The sequence below is a fragment of the Sitophilus oryzae genome, unplaced genomic scaffold (assembly GCF_002938485.1).
Source record: "Sitophilus oryzae breed Bouriz unplaced genomic scaffold, Soryzae_2.0 scaffold_1297_pilon_pilon, whole genome shotgun sequence".
Classification (NCBI taxonomy): Eukaryota; Metazoa; Arthropoda; class Insecta; order Coleoptera; family Curculionidae; genus Sitophilus; species Sitophilus oryzae.
In genome coordinates this window covers 4,110,562-4,131,347 of record NW_022145945.1, presented here as the reverse complement: position 1 = coordinate 4,131,347, position 20,786 = coordinate 4,110,562, and the positions used below count along the sequence as shown (strand labels likewise).

General features: G+C 30.5%; 3 protein-coding genes and 1 non-coding gene across 5 annotated transcripts; 2 read left to right on the top strand and 2 right to left on the bottom strand.

Annotated features, from left to right (window-relative positions):
* Window positions 1–175: 175 nt before the first annotated feature.
* Trnac-gca lies at window positions 176–247 on the bottom strand. Its single transcript has one exon. It is a non-coding gene; the product is annotated as a tRNA-Cys (tRNA).
* A 333-nt stretch (window positions 248–580) lies between these two features.
* LOC115874608 lies at window positions 581–11,281 on the top strand. Its single transcript, XM_030889815.1, has 7 exons — window positions 581–902; window positions 2,880–3,006; window positions 3,069–3,209; window positions 5,206–5,515; window positions 5,699–6,021; window positions 8,508–9,128; window positions 10,853–11,281. The coding sequence occupies exons 1-7, from the start codon at window positions 798–800 to the stop codon at window positions 11,206–11,208; spliced, it is 1,983 nt and encodes a 660-aa protein (XP_030745675.1). The 5' UTR covers window positions 581–797; the 3' UTR covers window positions 11,209–11,281.
* Window positions 11,282–11,976: 695 nt separating this feature from the next.
* LOC115874605 (dehydrogenase/reductase SDR family member on chromosome X) lies at window positions 11,977–18,900 on the top strand. Its single transcript, XM_030889812.1, has 7 exons — window positions 11,977–12,426; window positions 13,141–13,325; window positions 13,410–13,517; window positions 14,921–15,094; window positions 16,844–17,051; window positions 17,150–17,351; window positions 18,660–18,900. Exons 2-7 carry the CDS (start codon window positions 13,148–13,150, stop codon window positions 18,852–18,854), a joined length of 1,065 nt encoding a protein of 354 aa, XP_030745672.1. The 5' UTR covers window positions 11,977–12,426; window positions 13,141–13,147; the 3' UTR covers window positions 18,855–18,900.
* LOC115874606 (ras-related protein Rab-30-like) lies at window positions 18,895–20,725 on the bottom strand. Of its 2 annotated transcripts, none has more exons than XM_030889813.1 (5): window positions 20,489–20,725; window positions 20,183–20,427; window positions 19,945–20,128; window positions 19,740–19,891; window positions 18,895–19,682 (listed from the first exon to the last, which is right to left on the bottom strand). In XM_030889813.1, exons 2-5 carry the CDS (start codon window positions 20,351–20,353, stop codon window positions 19,584–19,586), a joined length of 606 nt encoding a protein of 201 aa, XP_030745673.1. In that variant the 5' UTR covers window positions 20,354–20,427; window positions 20,489–20,725; the 3' UTR covers window positions 18,895–19,583. The 2 variants fall into 2 exon arrangements, with proteins under 2 accessions (XP_030745673.1, XP_030745674.1); XM_030889814.1 differs by having other exon boundaries at window positions 20,493–20,725.
* Between the last annotated feature and the right edge of the window lie 61 nt (window positions 20,726–20,786).

Genomic DNA, 20,786 nt, shown 5'->3' with positions numbered 1-20,786 from the left:
AAACACTAATTTCGCAATAAAAAAAGTAATTGCCAGTAAAACACTAATTGCCCAAATTAAAGAATAAACACTAATAATTAATTTTTTAATTAATAATAAATTAATTATTTTTAATAATTAATTTTGGAGAAAACATCATAAAATATTTCCATTAAAAAAAAATAAAAAAGTTTCCAGGGGGCACCCGGGTTTGAACCGGGGACCTCTCGATCTGCAGTCGAATGCTCTACCACTGAGCTATACCCCCTCGCTTAGGACTTTTATGTTTTAGGTCTACTTGTCATAAATATCATCAAGATTTTGATAAAATACTTTAAATCGTGATATAATTTCGATTTTCTAAGTAGCCTGGAATTTTTCTATAACCTATTTTTAACCGTCTCAACATTTTTAATAAAATAATACTTTATTTACATTTCAATAGTAATTTCACTAAGTTAAGTGCTATTTTTTTGAGAAAAAAATAGGACCTATTGATAGGTACAGAACTATAATTAATATTATTTATTCTTCTAAATAAAAATTACATTTTATTTTATATATAACACGGCCATTTATATGTCATCGGGACTTCGTGATAAAGATAAGATAAATCAACAATTTGTGATGTCTAAATATATTTCATACAGAGTTGTATATTAATCCATAACAATACTTAAAAATGTCCGCTTGAAGATTGTTAAAATATATATTTTTTGATACAGTAAAGGGTATACCAAACTCGAAAGTGTTGTATGCAGTGATTAATGTGATAATTAAAAAATGTGCAGTAGTAATAATTGTGAAATACTGAGATAATGCGTGAGAACGTTACACTGTCCAACCTAAATATTGAGATTAGCGGATCTGGTAACAGCTATAGGAGACATATAGTTTGTAAAATTAGTATTGGCATTATTGAAGTAAGTATTCATTATTTTTTTAATAAAAAGTGTACAGGAAAGTATATTTAATTTAAAATTTGTGGAAAAAAATACAGAGATGAAATAGGTAGATTAGAATTTATCTAAGGATTCCTATGAGTAATGGTTGTTATCAAGTAATTTATGAAAAAATAATTTTAGATTTTAAACAATAAAAAATTGTTCATTTTAAATAAAACACTTTCTTGTTATTTTCATCACGGGTACCTATTCAGCATCAAAAATGAAATGAAATTTGTTGCAGTCAGAAATAATTCAAATTATTTACATTTTCAAAAAACAAAAACTGTAGAACACCGACAGAGAATTTTTTTATAGGCTGATTTTTTTTATTTATTTAGTAATATCTCTGAAGCTATACAGTATGTCCCCAGATTATCATTACAAGAGGAAAAACTTCTTTATTATTAACATTTGGAGAAAAATGCATTCTTCATAAAATGTTTTGCTTGCTCTAAAATGGTTAATTCCGTTTATGCTTTTCCAAATTTCCATACCGTTTTAGAGAAAATTAAAGAAAACTTGAACTTTTCCTAAAAAAGTCTTAAAAATCAAAACGGGTTTCTTCTTCTTCTTTACGGTGCCGTCTCTTTCGTGGAGGTTGGTGATCGCATTGGCAAAATCTTCACGATTCTCGGCTTTCCTTATGAGTTCTTCAAAAGTTAGGTGAGTCCGGTTTCTGATGTTTCTCAGCCAAGATAGTTTCTTCCTGCCGAGACCACTCTTTCCTTCAATCTTACCCTTAACTATCAATTGTAAGACGTGGTATTTTTCATTTCTCAATATATGCCCTAAGTATGATGTTTTTCCTATTTTTATTATATTGAGCAATTCTCTTTCTCTGCGTATTCTGTTGTAGACTTCGGTATTTGTGATATGGGCTGTCCATGGAATTTTAAGCATTCTTCGATATATCCATGTTTCGAACGATTCGAGGCGATTCATCTCTTGAACTTTCAGTATCCATGTTTCTGCTCCGTATAATAGGATTGACCAAACATAACACTTAAGGAGCGTAGTTCTCAAGTCAAGGTCCAATCTGGGGTTCTAGAAGACGTTCTTCATTTTTAAAAATGCATTTCTCGCTTGTTCTATTCTGGTTTGTATTTCCACGTCGTTGTTCAAGGTGTTAACTATCCAGGACCCCAAATATTTGAACTTGTAGACCTGTTCTAAGGTATTGCCATCTATTTTAATAGGAATTGGTAGATATATATGGTAATATAATTTCGTTTTCATTCTTTGGTAGATTTTTATTCATAGAATTTTAATTAACGTCATATTTTTTGCTGTTTTAAAATGTTAAAGAAGCACAAACTTTATTTAGTTCAATACTACGGAAAGGGTGATAATAGTTATCGGAAAATTGATTCTACTTTAAAAGCAAAAAATATTTTAATTAAAATTAATAATAACCATCTGTCAAAGAATAAAATCTAAATAATTGTGAATTGTGATTGTGAAATAATTATATTACTTCCAATTTCTAGAACTTTGAAAAAAATTCAACCAAACTTCCATGTTTTTTTTTCTAATTTTCTTTAAAACGGTGGAAATTTGGAAAAATCTAAACGGGATTAACCATTTTAGAACAAGCAAAATTTTTTTGAAGAATTCATTTTTCTGAAAATGTCAATAATGAAAAAAATTTTCCTCTGGTAAAGACAATCCGGGGACATACTGTTATATCAAACAATATTTAATATCTTAGAAGTATTATAAGTGATCAGAAAGGAAGCCAAGAATGCAATAATATATAATATACAGTGTAATCTATTTTAAAAAAATCACCCCGATCCACTTACACATTTTTGAGTCACCCAGAAATATATCCTAATAACGCTAATAATGAAAATTGACAGCCTTTTCCGGTTAAATGGGAAGTACCATTAAACGTAAAATGTTTTAAATGAAAGTATGCCGAAAAATACTCTTGATGGTTCAATTTTCTTTCAGTTTTTGTTGTCATCCTTGCTGTATTGCTACGGTATTATATTCTGCGAATATGTCTTGCTGGGTAAACACAAATATGAAGAAGGAGTATTTACCGCCATTTTATTTGTGGTCTGTTGGAGTTTCACAGGTAACAGTATAAACAGCAGTGTTTCTTAGAGTTTTCAAGGTTTTTCTTCAATATTTTTGCAGATCCAATATCAAGATTTATATCGGAATATTTCGAAGACAGAAAACAGATGATATTTCGATGTTTGGTGGGATTTAGCGTTGCTATATTATTTTGCTGTGTTGCAATACCAAACAATATAGTGTTATACATGATTTTTGGAGGTAAGTAAGTAATAAAAAAAAATATAAATGCCTTTCAGGATTCCTTCTTCTTTTTCGCGGATTTCCTTCTTCTATTGCGTATTAAAAAGCTTCCATTAAATAAGCGTTCGGCATTTAACGTTTTATGTAAAACTGGCTAGGTATTTTTACACAAATGAAGAAGGAAATTAAAGATAAAGGATTATACTATATCCGTATTGTACCACATTTTTAGACAACTTCTTTATTTTTAAGATTTTTATAGTCAAACATCAACAAAATATTCCTTATGTTTCGACTAAATTTTCTTAAAAGTAAAGACATCATTTAAAATTCCCTTACAATACAGAAATAGATTGTAGTTTTTTGATTAGAGTGATATATAATTTATTTGGTTTTATAAAAAATTGCTCGCTATTTTATGGCAAATGCTGAAGCTCTGCAAACCTTAATAAAGCCTTAATCAAAGCACGTGTGTTTGGAATTTTGGATGTGGCTTAACACGACAGGATCGGGCTAAGCAGATTTCTGAAATTTAATATTCATTTCCTTCGGCCACACACCCGCTTTACCCGACCCTTGAGAGCGACCCGAACAGTACAGCATAATAGACTCTAACTAGATATATTGGCAAACCAAGCATTCTTTTAATAATTTAATTAAATAGTAAAATATTCAGCTGTTTTAAAATTAAAATTTACTATACCTATACGATCTACTATTATAGACCATAGTAAAATTCCAGACTTTCATACTAATGTTTAGGTCCAATTTTATAGCTGTGATAAAACTAGTGTGTGGCTGTGGCTAGCCCACCATTGAGAAAAATATACGCTTGAAAACTTAATCTTAAATAACTTAAAAATATTTCTTTTAGGTATAATCAAAAAGTAACAAATTAATAAACCTTTTCACTAGTTAAAAAGAAGTAGGTTTTCATTTGAAAAAAATTATTTATGATAATTTTCTAATCTCTCAATTCCATGACAGCTACGGGGCCAATATTATATGACATTCAAACAATTTAATTTTTGAAATAGATAGCCACATATGTTCTCTTTATGTCGCAGTGGCTGTGGTAGTCACTAAATTTGATGTTTAGGCTATACAATTTTTTTTGACAGGCAGTTTTTTTCGTTCAAAAATTTTAAATAATTTTTCTCTCAAAAACGGTTAATGTTAGGTATAGAATGTTTGAAATATTTTTAATCGATAGATTTCATTGTGAAACAATGATCAGTGCAAAAAATCTCCGATCTAGATATAGTAGTTCTCTAGAAACTTCTGCACGCTCAGCCTGAGACACCCTAAGGTGGCTACACACACTACTGCAAGCTTGACAAGCATGCATGAACAATCTTTTTGTACAAGCAAACTGTCGCGTCTGTAGGGAAAATTTGCGCAAGCATTTTAAGTGTGCAAGCCGCTTGATGATTGATTGAATTTGAATCATGCAAGCGTGGACAAGCCAAGCTTGCGCAAGCAAAACGGTACCTGTGTACCATATGTATTCAGCTTGTACAAATAATTAGTTTAGTCCGTGATCGTAAATGACCTGTACGTCTCGTCGCCATCATGTCTGGCGATCTGAAAAGGATCAATCGAGGATTATTGGAAGATTTTATTCGCGCATACGAAAATCAGCCGTGACTTTGGGAATTAAATCACCAGAATATCATGATCGGGTGAAGAAGGATACAGCATACAAAATTTGACTTAATAAGTATAGATTAATTGACAGACAAGCCGATAAGGATGCCGTTATTAAAAAGATAAATGCCTTTCAGGATTCCTTCTTCTTTTTCGCGGATTTCCTTCTTCTTTTTCTTCGGACTTCCTTCTTCTTTTTCGCGGCATAAACTGAAGCTTGTTCAAACATGCATGTACCGTGTGGCGGCGAAGGTAAATTATGCATGGCTTGTGCAGTAGTGTGTGTAGCCACCTCTAGTTTACTATACATGATGCAAACCTTTGTGATTTGTGCTACAGTAGTACACTTTGTCTACTTTTCTTTTAGGTATTGTATCGAACTTAATCTCTACCCAACTACGATGGTTCGCTGTAGATAAATTGGACATGGACTCGAGAATATTCGAAGTAATTAGACAAGTGTCCAGAGCACTCAGTCTGATTCTGATGCCCCATTTTATATTTTGCCTTGTAGAAATCTACGGAATCAATCAGGTAAAACTGATCTATGGGTCGATTCTGTTCAATATCATACCAGCGGCTTTACTAATCAAGACGTATGACAAAGTTTTAACCAGGGAACATGATTTGGAGTATCCAATTGATAGAGATTATGTTTCCAGATACCAAACTATAGGGTAAGCCCACTAAAATATATTGAAAATATTTTGTTACAAGCATCGTTACAAGAGCTACAGATGCGATATCGTGTCAAAGGCTCATACGTAGTAGTATCAAAGAGTAATAGTTTAATCTTTTTACATCTTTTTATAAGCTACTTTTAGTATTCCAAATTAAACCATTAAAAATTTTACTTACAGACGTTACAGTCAACAAATGAACGATCTTCTCACAAACAACAGAGATCAAGCGCCAAACTCGAGCTCTTCATCTGAATCTAGCGAAGATAACTCAATATTTGATCAACAGCCAATTCAAGAAAGTAAACAACTCGATGCCACCGGTTCCACTCAAGAATCACTTGGACATCATATGTATGATCATTCGGAGGAAAGTCCATACGAATTTGATAATTTTGCAGCCGATGCTGAGCAAATCAACGATTTGGAGAGACAAACAACTTACTTAAATCCCGTAAATGTGCAGTATTATTTCCAAAATGCTGGTGTCAGTATTTTACCAGGTCAGTCAATTAAATCAATAGAAATAAACATTTTACATATACGCAAACGCTCTTTAGTTTATCTGTATTTTACCTTTTTTATTTTTATTTTTTACCTTTCGAATGGTTTAAGTCGTATCTGAGCAACAGAAGTCAACTTGTGAGAGTGGATACCACATTGTTTTCCAGCAACCCAATAGAATGTGGAGTACCTCAAGGCTCAGTACTAGGTCCTATTTTATTTCTTCTTTTTATTAACGACATTGCTAACATAAACATCAGTGGTAAAATATGTCTTTTTGCGGACGACACTAGCTTGACTTGGAGCAACAAGGACGTCACGGCACTTCATCGGATTATATCAAATGACTTAATCACCATTAAATCTTGGTGCGATTCGAACCTCCTGAGTCTCAACATTTCTAAAACTAAAGCTTTGTCGTACAAAAACTCGCTGCAGCCTTTTGTACTTAACAACACCACCATTGACGTCGTAAAATCTGTAAAATTCTTAGAGCTTGTTGTAGACAATTCTCTAAAATGGGACATGCATATCGACGCTTTGTCGAAAAAATTGAGCCCTGCCTGTTTTGCTTTAAGATCTGTTTCTAAGGAGCTTAACTTGTCAGTGGCTAGAACTGTTTATTATGCACTTTTTGAGTCGCACCTCAGATATGCCCTTCCATTCTGGGGTACGTGTTGTGCGACTCAATTTCACCGCCTTTTCAAGCTCCAGAAGAGAGCTGTTCGATATTCACTGGGACTAAACAGCAGAATTTATTGCCAGGACTTTTTTAAAAAATTAAAAATATTAACTCTTCCTTCCTTATTTATATTTTATAATCCGTTTGCCTAATACGTAAGCATGTATCAGCTTCTCAAGAAAGACCATCTCACACTTATCCACTCAGGAAGGCGGAGCAAGATCTTTATTTATCTACCCACCCCACGCTCAGAGTTAGTTAAAAGTTCAAGATTATACAACTCGAAAAAAATGCACAATCGCCTGCCGTTTGAAATCAAATCCATAACATCATTTTCTTCATTTCGCAAAGCATTGAAATCTTATTTACTAGAAAAGGCTTTCTACGCCGTAAATGACTTATATTTTGATAATCGAGTTTGATCTTGTAAACACTGGTCTAATATTTGCTATTACTATATTTACTATAAACTTACTAAATATATTTTTGAATACATTCTTTTTTAAATATTTTTGAATCTTATTTGTATTTTTTATTCTTTGACATTGTAAACATTTATAAATGTTTATTTTAAACAATAAGACTGACAATGTAATTTGTATACTTGTTTTGTATTCTCTTTTGTTTGTCCTACAAATGTACCTTTGTCTACAAATTGTAAAAAAATTCTACAATAAAGGCATTTATTTTATTTTTTTATACATTCAGATGCAAAAAAATTCAACAAACATCAAAAATAAAGTAAAGTTAACAGAAAAAATTACAAATTGTTGGTGGCAAGTGGCAAGTTCATTTCCCCTTAAATAAAGAAATTATTCACGAAATTATTGCACAGGGTGTTTTAAAATTAGGGTAGAAAAAAACCCTTCGATTAACTCTGTATAATAAGCCAAATACTAAAGTTTTTAAAAAAACTGAGTGTATAAAGTAGATATAATATTCTATAAATTATATAGTATTTCTAAAACAATCATGAAAATATGGCTAAAAATTAAAAATATACAGGATGTCCCAGAAATAAGTGCAAATATTTTAACTGGTAGTATATTTCGGCCGCAGAAACATGCCTATGAGATCTTTTTTACGAAAAAAAAAATTTAATTTTTATATTTTTATTGACATTTTCCTGAAAGTTTTAAAAAACTTTTTAATGCCACTTGTTTATTCACCTGAGGCGTCAAATAAGCTAAAAAATCTCATAAAAAAACCTTAATGGTCGGTTATCGCCAGCGGTTCTCAAAACGTTGCCATTATTTTTTTATGTTCAAATTTAAATAACTCTGTTATATTTTTAATTTATTTTAAAAATGGTAAAAAGAAAAGATGTTTCTAAAAAAGAAAGAAAAGAAAAGATCTACAACCCCTTAAAATATTTGCACTTATTTCTGAGACACCCTGTATAATACTTAAAAAAATTGTCCGTTGCGTTTTTTTGTATCTGAATGTGCATCAGAATTATAGTTCTAGATTATCTAAAATACATACAATCTGTCGTATGTTATAAAAAAGACGTCAAAGTAGCTTGGAAATAGAATGAAATGAGAGCAATCTGGCATTTCCAAGCCAACTTTGATGCCAACTTTCGATCGTATGATCCTTAATTACCGTATATTCGAAAAAAAACGGTATCCAGTTTGCTTAGAAATGAAAACAGCGATGACATTCCCTATATAATTTTACATATGAAATGACTGCGATCTTCATTCTATAGCCATCGCTGACACGGTTTTTTTTTCATAATATAATCAAATGATGATATTTAAAAATAATTAGATCACGCTGTATATACTAAAAAAATTCCAGGTATTCCCGAAGAAAATGAAGATGAAGATGACGATGACATCAACTACATCAATCCAAAGAGACTGAGTAGGATCAGTGTTAAACTTGAAGAACTCAACATCCAAGACCAGATCAGAAAAGATAGCGTCAAGGATGTGTTTACTATAACCGAGGTTGTCCATGAAAACAGACCGGAATCCATAGACCGAATAGAATTCATCCCTAATTTTGAGAGCCCGTCGTTTACATACAAAATAGAAGACTTCAACAAAGCGAAAAACTGTTTTCGTTGCTCCGCGTATAAAAAGTTCGTCTGGACTAGAAGATTACGAAGTACCAAAGACTTCTTTGTAGATAACTTACTAAGACCTTTATACTACGCAATAAAAAACTTATATTTTTATCCTTCAGTAACTACGAAAACTATTGGAAATTTGGTGTCGACCCTGTATATCACTCTGGCTCCATTTATGGTGATCAATAAGGGTTTTAGTTCAGAAGAGGCTACATTTTTACTGACATATATAGCTTTTGCATGGGGTTTCTTCCTCGTTGGTCTTCCCATGGTTATTAAGCTCAACCCTACTAGAATGAGGATGATGTTAGTTTTTGGACTTATGGTATCAGGATCCAGTTTCTTGCGTATGTATATATATATATAGGAAGGCTCATTGTTCCAAATAAGCGGTATATTCCTAGATCATACTATAATCTAATAGTATGATCATAGAGATATATAGCTAGTCTAGGGTTATACAGGGTGGTCCGAACTGTGTTAAGGACACTTCGGCAGCATATATTGCAGATAAAACCATGTAAAAAGTTCATATAAATGTACGTCCTAAAATGCTTAGTTGCGGAGATACATCATGATGTAGAAGTTCAATTTTATTTAGATTTTTTCCAAACAATTTCTGAAATAACGTCGATATTTAGATGAAAATTGGTATCTGGGAGTTTTTTGACATGATAAATTTGATTTTGATGTCAATATGATTCGTTTTTGTAGGGGGCGCCACCTACATGTATTTTAACTGTTTTGAAGAGTAATAACTTTTCGTCTGTACCTGTATAAAACTACTGAATGAAAAAATATACATTTACGTGATTTTTTACGTATAAAATATCTCTTGGTAAAATCGCTATGAGCAACCGTTGTCAAGATATTTAGAATGTAAATAGTATTTTTTAAATTAATCATAAATTTGTCTTGGAAGAAATGATGATAGGTATTTAATATGTACTCAATCATTAATCGCTTGTTATTGTAGAGAAGATTAGGAAACAATCTTGATATAATTCTTCAGAACACTAGGTCACCCTGTATAAGATGTTATTATTAGAAATTTTTTTATGTTATACCGGGTGCGTCTCAAAAGTGGCTCACCCCTATAACTTTTTTATTTTTTCAGATAAAAAATTGAGATTTGGTATGTTAATATATGACATAAATTAGGATTAATTGACATATTCAATTGTTTTTTGTCACTTCCTGTTTCGCCAGAAATGACTACAACTTTTGATTTTTAAATGGTACCCTCGGTTTTTTGTTGCTTTGTTCGATAGAAAATGATACTCTGAATAGACTGACATCATATGTCAACATAAATCAAATCAACAATTCAACAACATACAAATCAACAACATAAATAATATGTCAACTTTGACATTTTTGCATATGGTTTATTTGAAATTATAACATGCGGTTCAAACGATAATTTGACTCGAAATACCAAAAGTGTGTGGTATCAAATTATTCGTAAAAAAATGCTTTTCCAAATATATGCTAATGAGCCACCCTCGTTCCATTTGAAAAAATTGAGATGTGATTAAAATTACGATTTGGGCATCTTTTGACTAGCCAGGACAAGACACGAATAACATTAGACGATCAAATATATTTTTCCAAGGCTCCTTGATTAAAAATTAGTGTTTTTAACACAGCCGTGGCACTCTAGATTGAAATTTAAAATTCAATTTTGTTTTAAATAAAAATGTTAAAAGTTGACATATGATATGTCATTCTATTCAGAATGTCATTTTCTATCGAATGAAGTAAAAAAATACCGGGGGTGCCATTTAAAAATCAAAAGTTGTAGTAATTTCCGGCGAAACAGGAAGTGACAGAAAACAAATGAATATGTCAATCAATCCTAATTTATGTCATATACTAACATACCAAATCTCGTTTTTTATCTGAAAAAATAAAAAAGTTATAGGGGGTGAGCCACTTTTGAGACGCACCCGGTATTTATTTAACTATTAACAATGACTTTTTGATATTTTTTATTATTAATTTAGTTTTCTAAAACATCTAACATATTAGTTCTAATCTAAGTTAAGTTAAAATCTTATTTATTTTTCAGTGCTGTCAGTTAAACTGTCAAACGACGTAATAACATTCAGCAGCCTCCTGTTTGGATTCGGTTATGGACTGATCAGTTACTCAGAAAAAATAGTGTACAGGTCATCAATAGGCATGAGAGCCTGGTACCATATACAGGGCCCGTTAGAAGTACTCTCCGCCGTATTTATTATTATTATTTATTTAGTTATTTATATCTATAGAGTAGATCTTAAGATTTTATTGTTTATGGCGTCGATATCGTATTTTGTTAACGCGTTCTTGTGGCTGTGTATTCCTCTTGTTAAGTTTTCGATAGATAGGTCTAGAAGATTTGTTTATGACGTCAGTAGACGTCATGAAGAAATTTTACATTAGTTTATAGAAGGATAGAACGCATAAAATATTTGCTCCTATTTTTTGTACATAAAAGATTTAAAGTTCAAAAAAATGTAATTGTTTTATTCATATATATAGCTCTACCATTATGTCCTTTCCCTGATTATCATAGTTTCTGTTTGAGATTTCCAAGAGTATTTATTTGTATATTATCAATAGTTAAACAAGGGTTAAACAAGGGTTAAACAGGGTTAAACGAACTTAACTACGCGTAGACCAGATTGCCTAAATCACAGAATAGTTTTGCGTAGTTAATATTTAATATTCTGTGCATATTATAAAGATTATTTAAAAGATATATTTCTTATTTTAAAAGATTTTTTAAGTAAAAATATATTCATATTTAAATTTGCGAAAAGGCGCTAAACTTGCATGTGGCGCCATCTATCAAAAAAAGTTAACTAAAGACGCTTATTGCGCTATCTATCGGAAAAGTGAGTAATTAAAAACGCACATGGGTCTCCATCTATTGAGTAAGTTTCGAACTAGATTAAGCGCCATCTATTAAGAAAGTGTTGACTTAAATTGTACGTGCTACCATCTGTTGTTAAGCTACTAAACTAGATTTACCTGTAGTGCCATCTATTGAGAATATTGTAGACCAAAATTGATATACCGCCATCTACCGGGAACGTTTTGAATTTAAGCTATATATGGCGCCATCTATAACAAATTTAATAAACTAAAATTAAATTATTTTTCATCTGACTACATTTTTTAAATTTCAACAAAACGATATTAACACTTAAATTATAGAAGCTAATATTTTTTACTTATTTCTTATTTAACATACAGACTAAATAATTCAAGAGTAATTAGTAATATTGCAATCCATCCCACAGACATTCCTATCTCGGCTATCGTAAAGCTATTCCAGGCTATTCTTATTTAAAAATTACGGCTTCCTTATCGTTTTTCTGATTAAATAATAGTATAAACTACAAACTATGTTAATATCACGTTAATATATATATATATATATATCCATCCTCCCGAGAAAACCAATGATGAAGTCTTTCTACCGTATACTAGATAACATTATTTTTTAATAATTACAGCAAAGATAAAGGATAGTTTACAAGTATGGATATGAACACTGAAGAGGTCGTGTTCGTGTTAAATAAAATAACTCCTGTAACTATTTTTATTTGGTATTTATAATTACTTTCCATATACCATATACAATATTTAGAAAGGGTAATATAATCATATAATTTGTAGGTTAAGTTACTAAATAATATAAAATATTGATAAAATATAAAGAAGTCTCCTCTAATTTATTTGATATTCTCCTATGGGTATCTTAAGTATTATTAATTTAATATTATGTAAATCAAGACTCTGAAGCTTTTTTCCTCTGATAAAATCGTTATAAACGATACGTATTTCTTAAAAAAATATAAATCTTTCAACGAACTTTTCTCTAAATAAATATTGTTTGTTTACTATTAAAGCAGTTGGTTTATTTATCTAAAAATCACATTATTTTAATTATACACTATACGTATGTACAAATTATATATTAATAAAATAATTACCTTTTTATTTCAATAAATTCAATATTTTTATTACTGTTGTTCAGTTAATAATAACACATTAATTTATTTAGCCTTATACAAATTAGTTTGATTAGTTAATCGAATGGTGTAATAAACATTTTATTCCCAATACGAATTTACATTTTATTTCATAAAATTGTTGAGACATTTTTCGGTATATTCTATATTTGTCTTAGTTGCGCATGGTCAACTTTAAAAGAGAAAGCTTCCAGTATTAAGAAAGTGTGTTGACGCTAAAAAAATAGGCACATTTACTCATTTTTAACGTGTTCGATTTTAATAACATCCTGTAGAGACGCGAATTTTCCAAAATAAAACAGAAAAAACTAGTTTTTTTATGAAATATTTCCAGTTGAACCATGATACTAGCTATAGGATGTTTGGTGATAGTTTGCGCCACTACAATAGCTGTGATAAAGTCAAAGAAACCTCTTAAACTGATCATTGCAGAAGCAAAATATGAAATTTTGTATAATGCGGTGGGCTCGAAATATATGATGAACGATTTTTTGATGAGAAACAAAAATAAATTAACAGGTAAGTGATATACAGAGTGTAAATGAATAAGTGCGAAAAAATTAGGTTGCTATTTATTGTTATCAAAAAAATTGTTTTTTTTAGAGTTGCCTAAAGATTTAAAGAAAATTGCTGTAATAACTGGAGGAACCAGAGGAATCGGTTTGGAAGTTATAAAATTATTGCTTACTGCAGATATAAATGTAATTATAGGTAGGGTATTCTAATGTAAAATATAAATGTAGTTCATCTCACGTTACTTTTCCTCGTTTTGATATTTGACATCGTATATTTATGGCAACCCTTTGGCTCAAACGAAAAAACGGCGTCACGGATGGCTATGACATGAAAATCGCTGTCATTTTATATGTAAAATTACATATGGGGAATGTCATCGATCGTCATTTCCATGCCAACTGGACGCCGTTTTTATTTTCGGTGGGAGATCCTTTATTGTTAAAGGTTGTATTTAATATTTTATCATTTTTTTACCTTATTTAATTTTTCTGCTATACCGTTACTTTTTAATATAAATTTTAGCAGAGCATTTAAAGGAATACTTTAAATTGCTCAAATAACCAATTTTATGTTCTATTAAATAATTTAAATTTAGTCGACCGTTATTTTTACCCGTTTTTAACATACCGGGTACATCTCAAAAGTGGTTCACCTCTGTAACTTTTTTATTTTTTCAGATAAAAAAAACAAGATTTGGTATGTTAATATATGACATAAATTAGGATTGATTGACATATTCAATTATTGTTTTCGGTCACTTTCTGTTTCACTGGAAATTACTAAAACTTGATTTTTAAATTACACCCTTAGTATTTTTTTACTTTATTCAATAAAAAATGACACTCTGAATAGAATGACATATCATGTGTCAACTTTTGACATTCTCGCTTAAAAAAATTGTATTTTAGATTTCAATCTAGAGTGCCATGGGTGTGTTAAAAACGCTAATTTTTAATCAAGGAGCCTTGGTAAAATACATTTCATCGTCTAATGTCCAATCTTGCCCAAGATGCCCTTATTTTTCATCATATCTCAATTTTTTTTCAAATGAAACGAGGGTGGCTCATTAGCATATTTGCAAAAAGATTTTTTTTAAGAATAATTTGGTACCACACACTTGGTATTTCGAGTCAAATTGTCGTTATATTTAATGTCGAAGTAAAATTTAAAATGCTATTTTTTGTTTAATTAAAAATGTCAAAAGTTGACCTATATCCAGCTATGTCATTCTATTCAGAATGTCATTTTCTATCAAATGAAGTAAAAATACTAAGGGTGTCATTTAAAAATCAAAAGCTGTCGTAATTTTCGGTGAAACAGGAAGTGACCGAAAATAATTTATTGTCATTCAATCCTAATAATTGATGTCATATATTAACATAGCAAATCACGTTTTTTATCTGAGAAAAATAAAAAAGTTATAGGGGTGATCACTTTTGAGATTTGAGACGCACCCGGTATAGATATGTATTTGAACAAAAATCTCGTTTTGACAAATCGTGTTAAATGCCATATATTGGGACGAATTACGCGAGAAGAACTATATTAGTTACGGTTTGCAAAAATACTTGACTAACCATAAAAGCTTTTTTGAAAAGGTTGTAGAAATGTTCAGCAAGGAGAGACACTTTTGAAAAAATTCCGAGACATGGGAATCGACCGGGGAAACATAGAAGTTTACCAATTAGACATAAGTGTAACGAATTCCGTGAAAAAATTCGCCAGTGAAATCAAGGAAAGACACGATAAAATTGATTATTTAATTAATAACGGTAAGTTTTCGAATAATAATGAAAAATAATTAAACTTGAATCATAGTGTACTAGCGTGTACCCGCGACTTCGTTCGCGTCGAATTAATCATTTGTAATGGTGATGATAAAGCAAAGCAAGAATTTCCATTAACATACAAACTGGATAAAATTTTCTCACATTTATATCAGCATGAAAAAAAAACAATACGGCGATATTATTATATAACTTGGTAATATTTGAGGGGTAATTAATTCATCTCGTTGAAATTTGGCTTTCGAAAAATCCGTTTGCCAAAAATAAGCTTTTTACGTCAAGCAGTTTAAGCAGAATCGTGGTTAAGAAATTACCCAACTTTTTGGAACACACTGTATGTTTTTTTTTTAAATTTCAAAATATGTAAAAAACCAAATAAATTATGCTTATCTAAGCGTTTTCCCGAAAGACTAACCGTTTTTAAATAACAAATATTGTAATATTTGAGGGGCGAGAAACCCCTCCTTATCGAACCTCTACACCCCACAGTCAATCCGTTTGCCAAAAATCAGCTTTAAACGTCAAGCAGTTTAAGCAGAATCGTGATTACTCATTGATCATATTTTATGAAACACCCTGTATAAATTTTAAAAAATCTTAAAATATGTAAAACAACAAAATAAAATATACGTGTTTAAGAGTTTTTCCGAAGAACTCACCGGATTTTAAATAAAAAATATTTTATTATTTGAGGGATAGTTTCACCCCCTTAGAATTGGAGTTTCGAAAAATCCCTTCTTATCGAAATCTACACCCCAAAGTCAATCTGTTTTCCAAAACTCAGCTTTTTACGTCAAGCGCTTTAAGCAGGATCGTGATTTATCAATGACCAGATTTTTCGTAACACCCTGTATACATTTTTAAAAAATCTTAAAATATGTAAAAAAACAAAATAAAATTTACGTGTTTAAGCGTTTTTTCGGAAACTTGACTGTTTTTTATATAAAAAATATTGTAATATTTGAGGGGTGGTTTCACTCTCTTGGAACTGGAATTTCGAAAAATCCCTTCTTATCGAACCTCTACACTCTAGAATCAACCTGTATGCCAAAATTGAGCTTCTTACGTTGAGTGGTTTGAGCAGGATCGTGATTAATCAGTATGTCAGTCACTTAAGGATTTTATATATTAGTATAGATTCAGTTTAAAAAAAGTTTAATATAGTTAAAACATAAAAAAATACACAGAAAATATTATTATGAATGAGAGAATTCATCACTTAGCCTTGTTTATAACAGGGAATTAACAAACACTTGCCTATAGTATAGTATTACTAGTGATGGGTATTTGCTAGGGATGGGCTTTTTTCTCGATCTGTTTTTAAATGTACAGTACGTCTGCTGGATCTGTGTCTATGAAAGGAATGCGGACAAAAAACCTTTAAATAAACAGTAATATATTTTATACCTCGACTTGACGAGTACGTCACCGCCAATCGCTCCGCCTACTCATTTTATTGGCTACTTGCAAATTTGTCGAATTTTTATTGATGGGACGCGTCGTCTAATTTTTTACGAAAAACATAGAGAGAATATCGTTTCCCCTCTCACGGATACCCCTTAGCTACAGAACGGACAGACGTACTGTAATAAATCATATTGTTCTACTGAAAATAAGCAAATTAGCAGCCATTCCCATTTAAACCGGAAGTGGAAAATTTCTTTTAAAATTTATCAGAAATAACATTTAGTAAATCTATTTAAAACCTTAACTACTGCAAATTATTTTTTTTAGCTGGGATAATGTTTGGCCCGTACGTCGAATCCCGAGATGGTTACGAATCCCAATTCTCGACGAACTATTTGGGACATTTTCTCTTGACTCATCTCTTACTGCCCGAATTGAAAAGAGCAGGAACAGAAAAGTCCAACTCTAGAATCGTAAATGTGTCTTCGTGTGCCCATGTCATTGGAAAAATAAATTTTGAAGATATTAATCATAGGTAAATACTTTTTTCTCGCCAAGTCTACTGATATACTCCTTCCATATCCTTAATACTGTTATTTATGTAAGAGAATTTATTAGGATTATTATTTTTAGGAATCGATACATTCCATCAGAGGCGTACGCTCAGTCGAAACTAGCTCAAGTAATATTCACAATATACTTAAACGACTTATTTAAAAAAGAGAACGCCCATGTTCAAGTTCATTCAGTACATCCTGGAATTGTCAACACTGACTTGTTTAATGGAACTCATTTAAAGAACCTGGCTCCTTGGATTCCACATCTCTTCTTCAAGGTAAAGACACCAAATATATATTGTCTGATCGAAGAAAAAATGGCGTCATAGTGGTCTTTTAAATTAAAATCGCCAGTTATTAGTCAGGTTGACTACTGTATGGTATTTATTAACTGACTGTTTTTTTTTCGATCATGAGTACATTTTTTCATTTGTTGTAAACTTTTTGGTACGTTCTTCCATGGTGGTCCGAACTATATTCCGGAAACGTCAGTAGCATATTCTGCAGATAAAAATAAGTAAAAAAGTTCATATAAATGTGTCCTAAAATGCTTAGTTTCGGAGATACAGGATGTAGAAGTTTCATTTTATGAATTTCATTTTATTTATTTGGAAAAAATCGAAATTTTTTCCAAATAATTTCTGAAGTAACGTCAATATTTGGATGAAATTTTGTGCATAGTAGTTTTTTGACATGACAAATTTGAGTTTGATGTCAATATGACTCCTATTTGTAGGGGGCGCCACCTACATGTGTTTTAACTGTTTTGAAGTGTAATAACTTTTCGTCCGTACCTGTATAAAACTACTGAGTGAAAAAATGTACATTTCAGTGATTTTTTACGTAAAAATGTATCTTGGTAAAAATCGTTACGAGCAACCGTTCTCAAAATATTTAGAATAGAAATAGTCAATACATGTAATTGCAACAAAAAAATAAACATGAGTAGATAGTTATTTGACTGAAGACTGAAATGATAATTTTTTTATTTTTTTAAATTAATCAATAAATTTTCTTCAGAAAAATGATGATAAAACAGTTTTTGTTGATCGTGTGGCACAAAAACATTTAAAATTTATGATTTCAGTCTAATAACTATTTAGTCAACATGTTTATTTATGTCAATGAAGACAGGTATTGATAATTTCGATTCCAAATATCTCGAGAACCATTACTCGTAGCGATTTTTATCAAGAGACCTTTTCCACGTAGAAAACGTCGAAAATGTATATTTTTAACTTAGTAGTTTTATACAATTAAGGACGAAATTAATCTTCAAACCGGTTAAAAAAAAATAGGCGCCCCCTACAAGTAGGTTGTATATATATCATATTGGCATCAAAATCAAATCATGTAAAAAAAACTTCCAGACACCAATTTTCATCCAAATATTGATATTACTTCAGAAATTATTTGGAAAAAATCGGAATAAAAATGAGACTTCTACGTCCTGTATCTCCGAAACCAAGCATTTGAGGACATGCATTTATACGAACTTTTTTACCTATTTTTTGATTTTTACCTAGTTTCCGGAATACAGTTCGGACCACTCTGTATAATGAAACACATTGATTTATTTTTTCCAGAGCCCAGAACAAGGTGCCTATCCAATAATATACGCATGTTTATCGCCTAAACTTGAAGGTCAAGGTGGTACCTATATAGATAACTGTCGAGTGGTGTCGCCTAGCGACAGGGCTTCGAACCCCGAAGTACAAGAAAAACTTTTCAAATATACCAAAGAACTTCTTAGTATAGAAAAATACAGTGAATTATTATAACCTCCATTTGTAATTATGGCAATAAAAACAATAATTTATATTTTTATTATTTAGTTTTTTAATAGTTACTCTTTGGCTTCATATAATTGTATATATAAATACAAAACGAATCAACACCTACACCACTAAAACAAATAACTTATAATAAAAAAAAATAGCAATAAATAATACTAGTAATGTATTACATTTAATTAAGTACTTAAATTATTTGAAACTGTAGGCGTCAACAATTGGAAACATTTTTATGTGATATAAAATTCTTTTATTACACACATAAATATTTCAATATACTTAGTGAAAACTACGCGTTTTTTTATTATCCTACTCCAATAGAAAGAAAAGCAATAAATGGTTTAAAATTACATTAAAAGCACCATAAATACTTTACAAAAGGAATGAATGTATGTTTTTTTTTAAAGTTCTCCTAACTGCAATAAATGAACTAAAATAGATAAATAAATTTTAAAAAGGCAATTTAAAATTATTACTAAGTACCTTAGTTTTAATATATTTAGGAATGGTTAACATTTATTAATGTCAAAGTGAATAAAAAATTAAAGCTTCATAATACAACCTAAAAAAATTTTTAGGAAAATATTTCATCTGTATTATTATTGCACTTAAGTGAAATTAGTAATTCGTAATTTTGTAAATTACAAACAAAGCTTCATTTAGCGATTATTTTATCGAGTTATCAGTCGAAGAAATCTTGTTTTTTTCAAATAAAAATTAATTTAACCTACTACAACAACTGGAATCATTACTAGTTGAGTCATTAATATTTTGACTGTTAGGATCATATCTTGGTATATTTGTCATCCTGGCTTGCTAAAATTTGTTTCTTGCATATTAAAAAAATATTTTTAAAAAGCAAAAATTGCCTACCTTCATAAGATCCTCTGCAATCTGCATAAAAAGTCTCTCCACATTATCGGATTCTTTAGCAGATGTTTCTAGGAAGTACATGTTATGTCTTTCGGCAAATTCTTCACCAACATGCATAGGTATTTCTCTATCTTCTCTGTCAATCTTGTTGCCTATAATTAGTATTATTTATTTTGAGTTGAACGAAAAGAAACTAAAAATTTACCAACAAGAACTCTTAACACTTTGCTACTAGCATATTCTTCAATTTCACGCAGCCAGTCAGGTAAACAATCAAATGTGGGCTGACAAGAAATATCATAAACTAAAATAAGTGCATGAGCAGATCTGTAATAACTTTGAGTTATTGACCTGAAACGCTCTTGTCCAGCTGTATCCCAAATTTGAAGCTAAAAATGTATTCTTAATAAGTGTATTAATTTCTAAAAGTTTCCATATTTTACCTTCACTTTTTCATTACCAACTTCCACGGTTTTAATCATAAAATCTACACCTATAGTGGCCCCTTGCCCTGGCGGAAATAATCCTTGAGTAAATCTTCTTACAAGACAAGTTTTACCTACTCCAGCATTACCCACCAGTACTACTTTAAATAGAAATTTATAATCGTCCATATTATAAATTGCATCGACGATTTTTCATAAAAATGTGTAGGTCTGAAAGCCTTTAAATTCCTATATACGTCTCTCTAAAATTAAACAATGACAAATATTTTCAAAGCTTAAATTTCATGGTTTGTGATCACAGACCTACCTGGCTCTAAATTCTTGCAGTTTCTATTGTACATTTTCGAAGATATGTAGTAATTGGCGATTTGTTAATTTTTCTTCTATTTCATTAAATATTAATAATTAAGGGACATTTACATATTTTTAATATATATTTTCTGTTTAGGAATTAAACATTAAAACAGGTGGATAAAAATACTTTTTTTCCTTCTGTTGTGTTGACTGACGTTTTCGTGACACTTGGCACGGGAATCTTTAATTTTCATATATAAAATATTTCAAACCCATTTTGGCTCATATATTTTTAATAAGAATATGA

Excerpts from the sequence above, each read along its gene's own strand:
- LOC115874608 (XM_030889815.1), top strand. The coding sequence starts at position 798 with ATGCGTGAGAACGTTACACTGTCCAACCTAAATATTGAGATTAGCGGA. Across the intron at positions 903-2,879 it reads TTAGTATTGGCATTATTGAA|TTTTTGTTGTCATCCTTGCT; the intron begins GTAAGTATTCAT and ends ATTTTCTTTCAG. Across the intron at positions 6,022-8,507 it reads TGGTGTCAGTATTTTACCAG|GTATTCCCGAAGAAAATGAA; the intron begins GTCAGTCAATTA and ends AAAAAATTCCAG.
- LOC115874606 (XM_030889813.1), bottom strand. The coding sequence starts at position 20,353 with ATGGACGATTATAAATTTCTATTTAAAGTAGTACTGGTGGGTAATGCT. Across the intron at positions 20,129-20,182 it reads TTGGTAATGAAAAAGTGAAG|CTTCAAATTTGGGATACAGC; the intron begins GTAAAATATGGA and ends ATACATTTTTAG. Across the intron at positions 19,683-19,739 it reads TTGCAGAGGATCTTATGAAG|CAAGCCAGGATGACAAATAT; the intron begins GTAGGCAATTTT and ends AACAAATTTTAG.
- LOC115874605 (XM_030889812.1), top strand. The coding sequence starts at position 13,148 with ATGATACTAGCTATAGGATGTTTGGTGATAGTTTGCGCCACTACAATA. Across the intron at positions 13,326-13,409 it reads AAACAAAAATAAATTAACAG|AGTTGCCTAAAGATTTAAAG; the intron begins GTAAGTGATATA and ends TGTTTTTTTTAG. Across the intron at positions 15,095-16,843 it reads TGATTATTTAATTAATAACG|CTGGGATAATGTTTGGCCCG; the intron begins GTAAGTTTTCGA and ends TATTTTTTTTAG.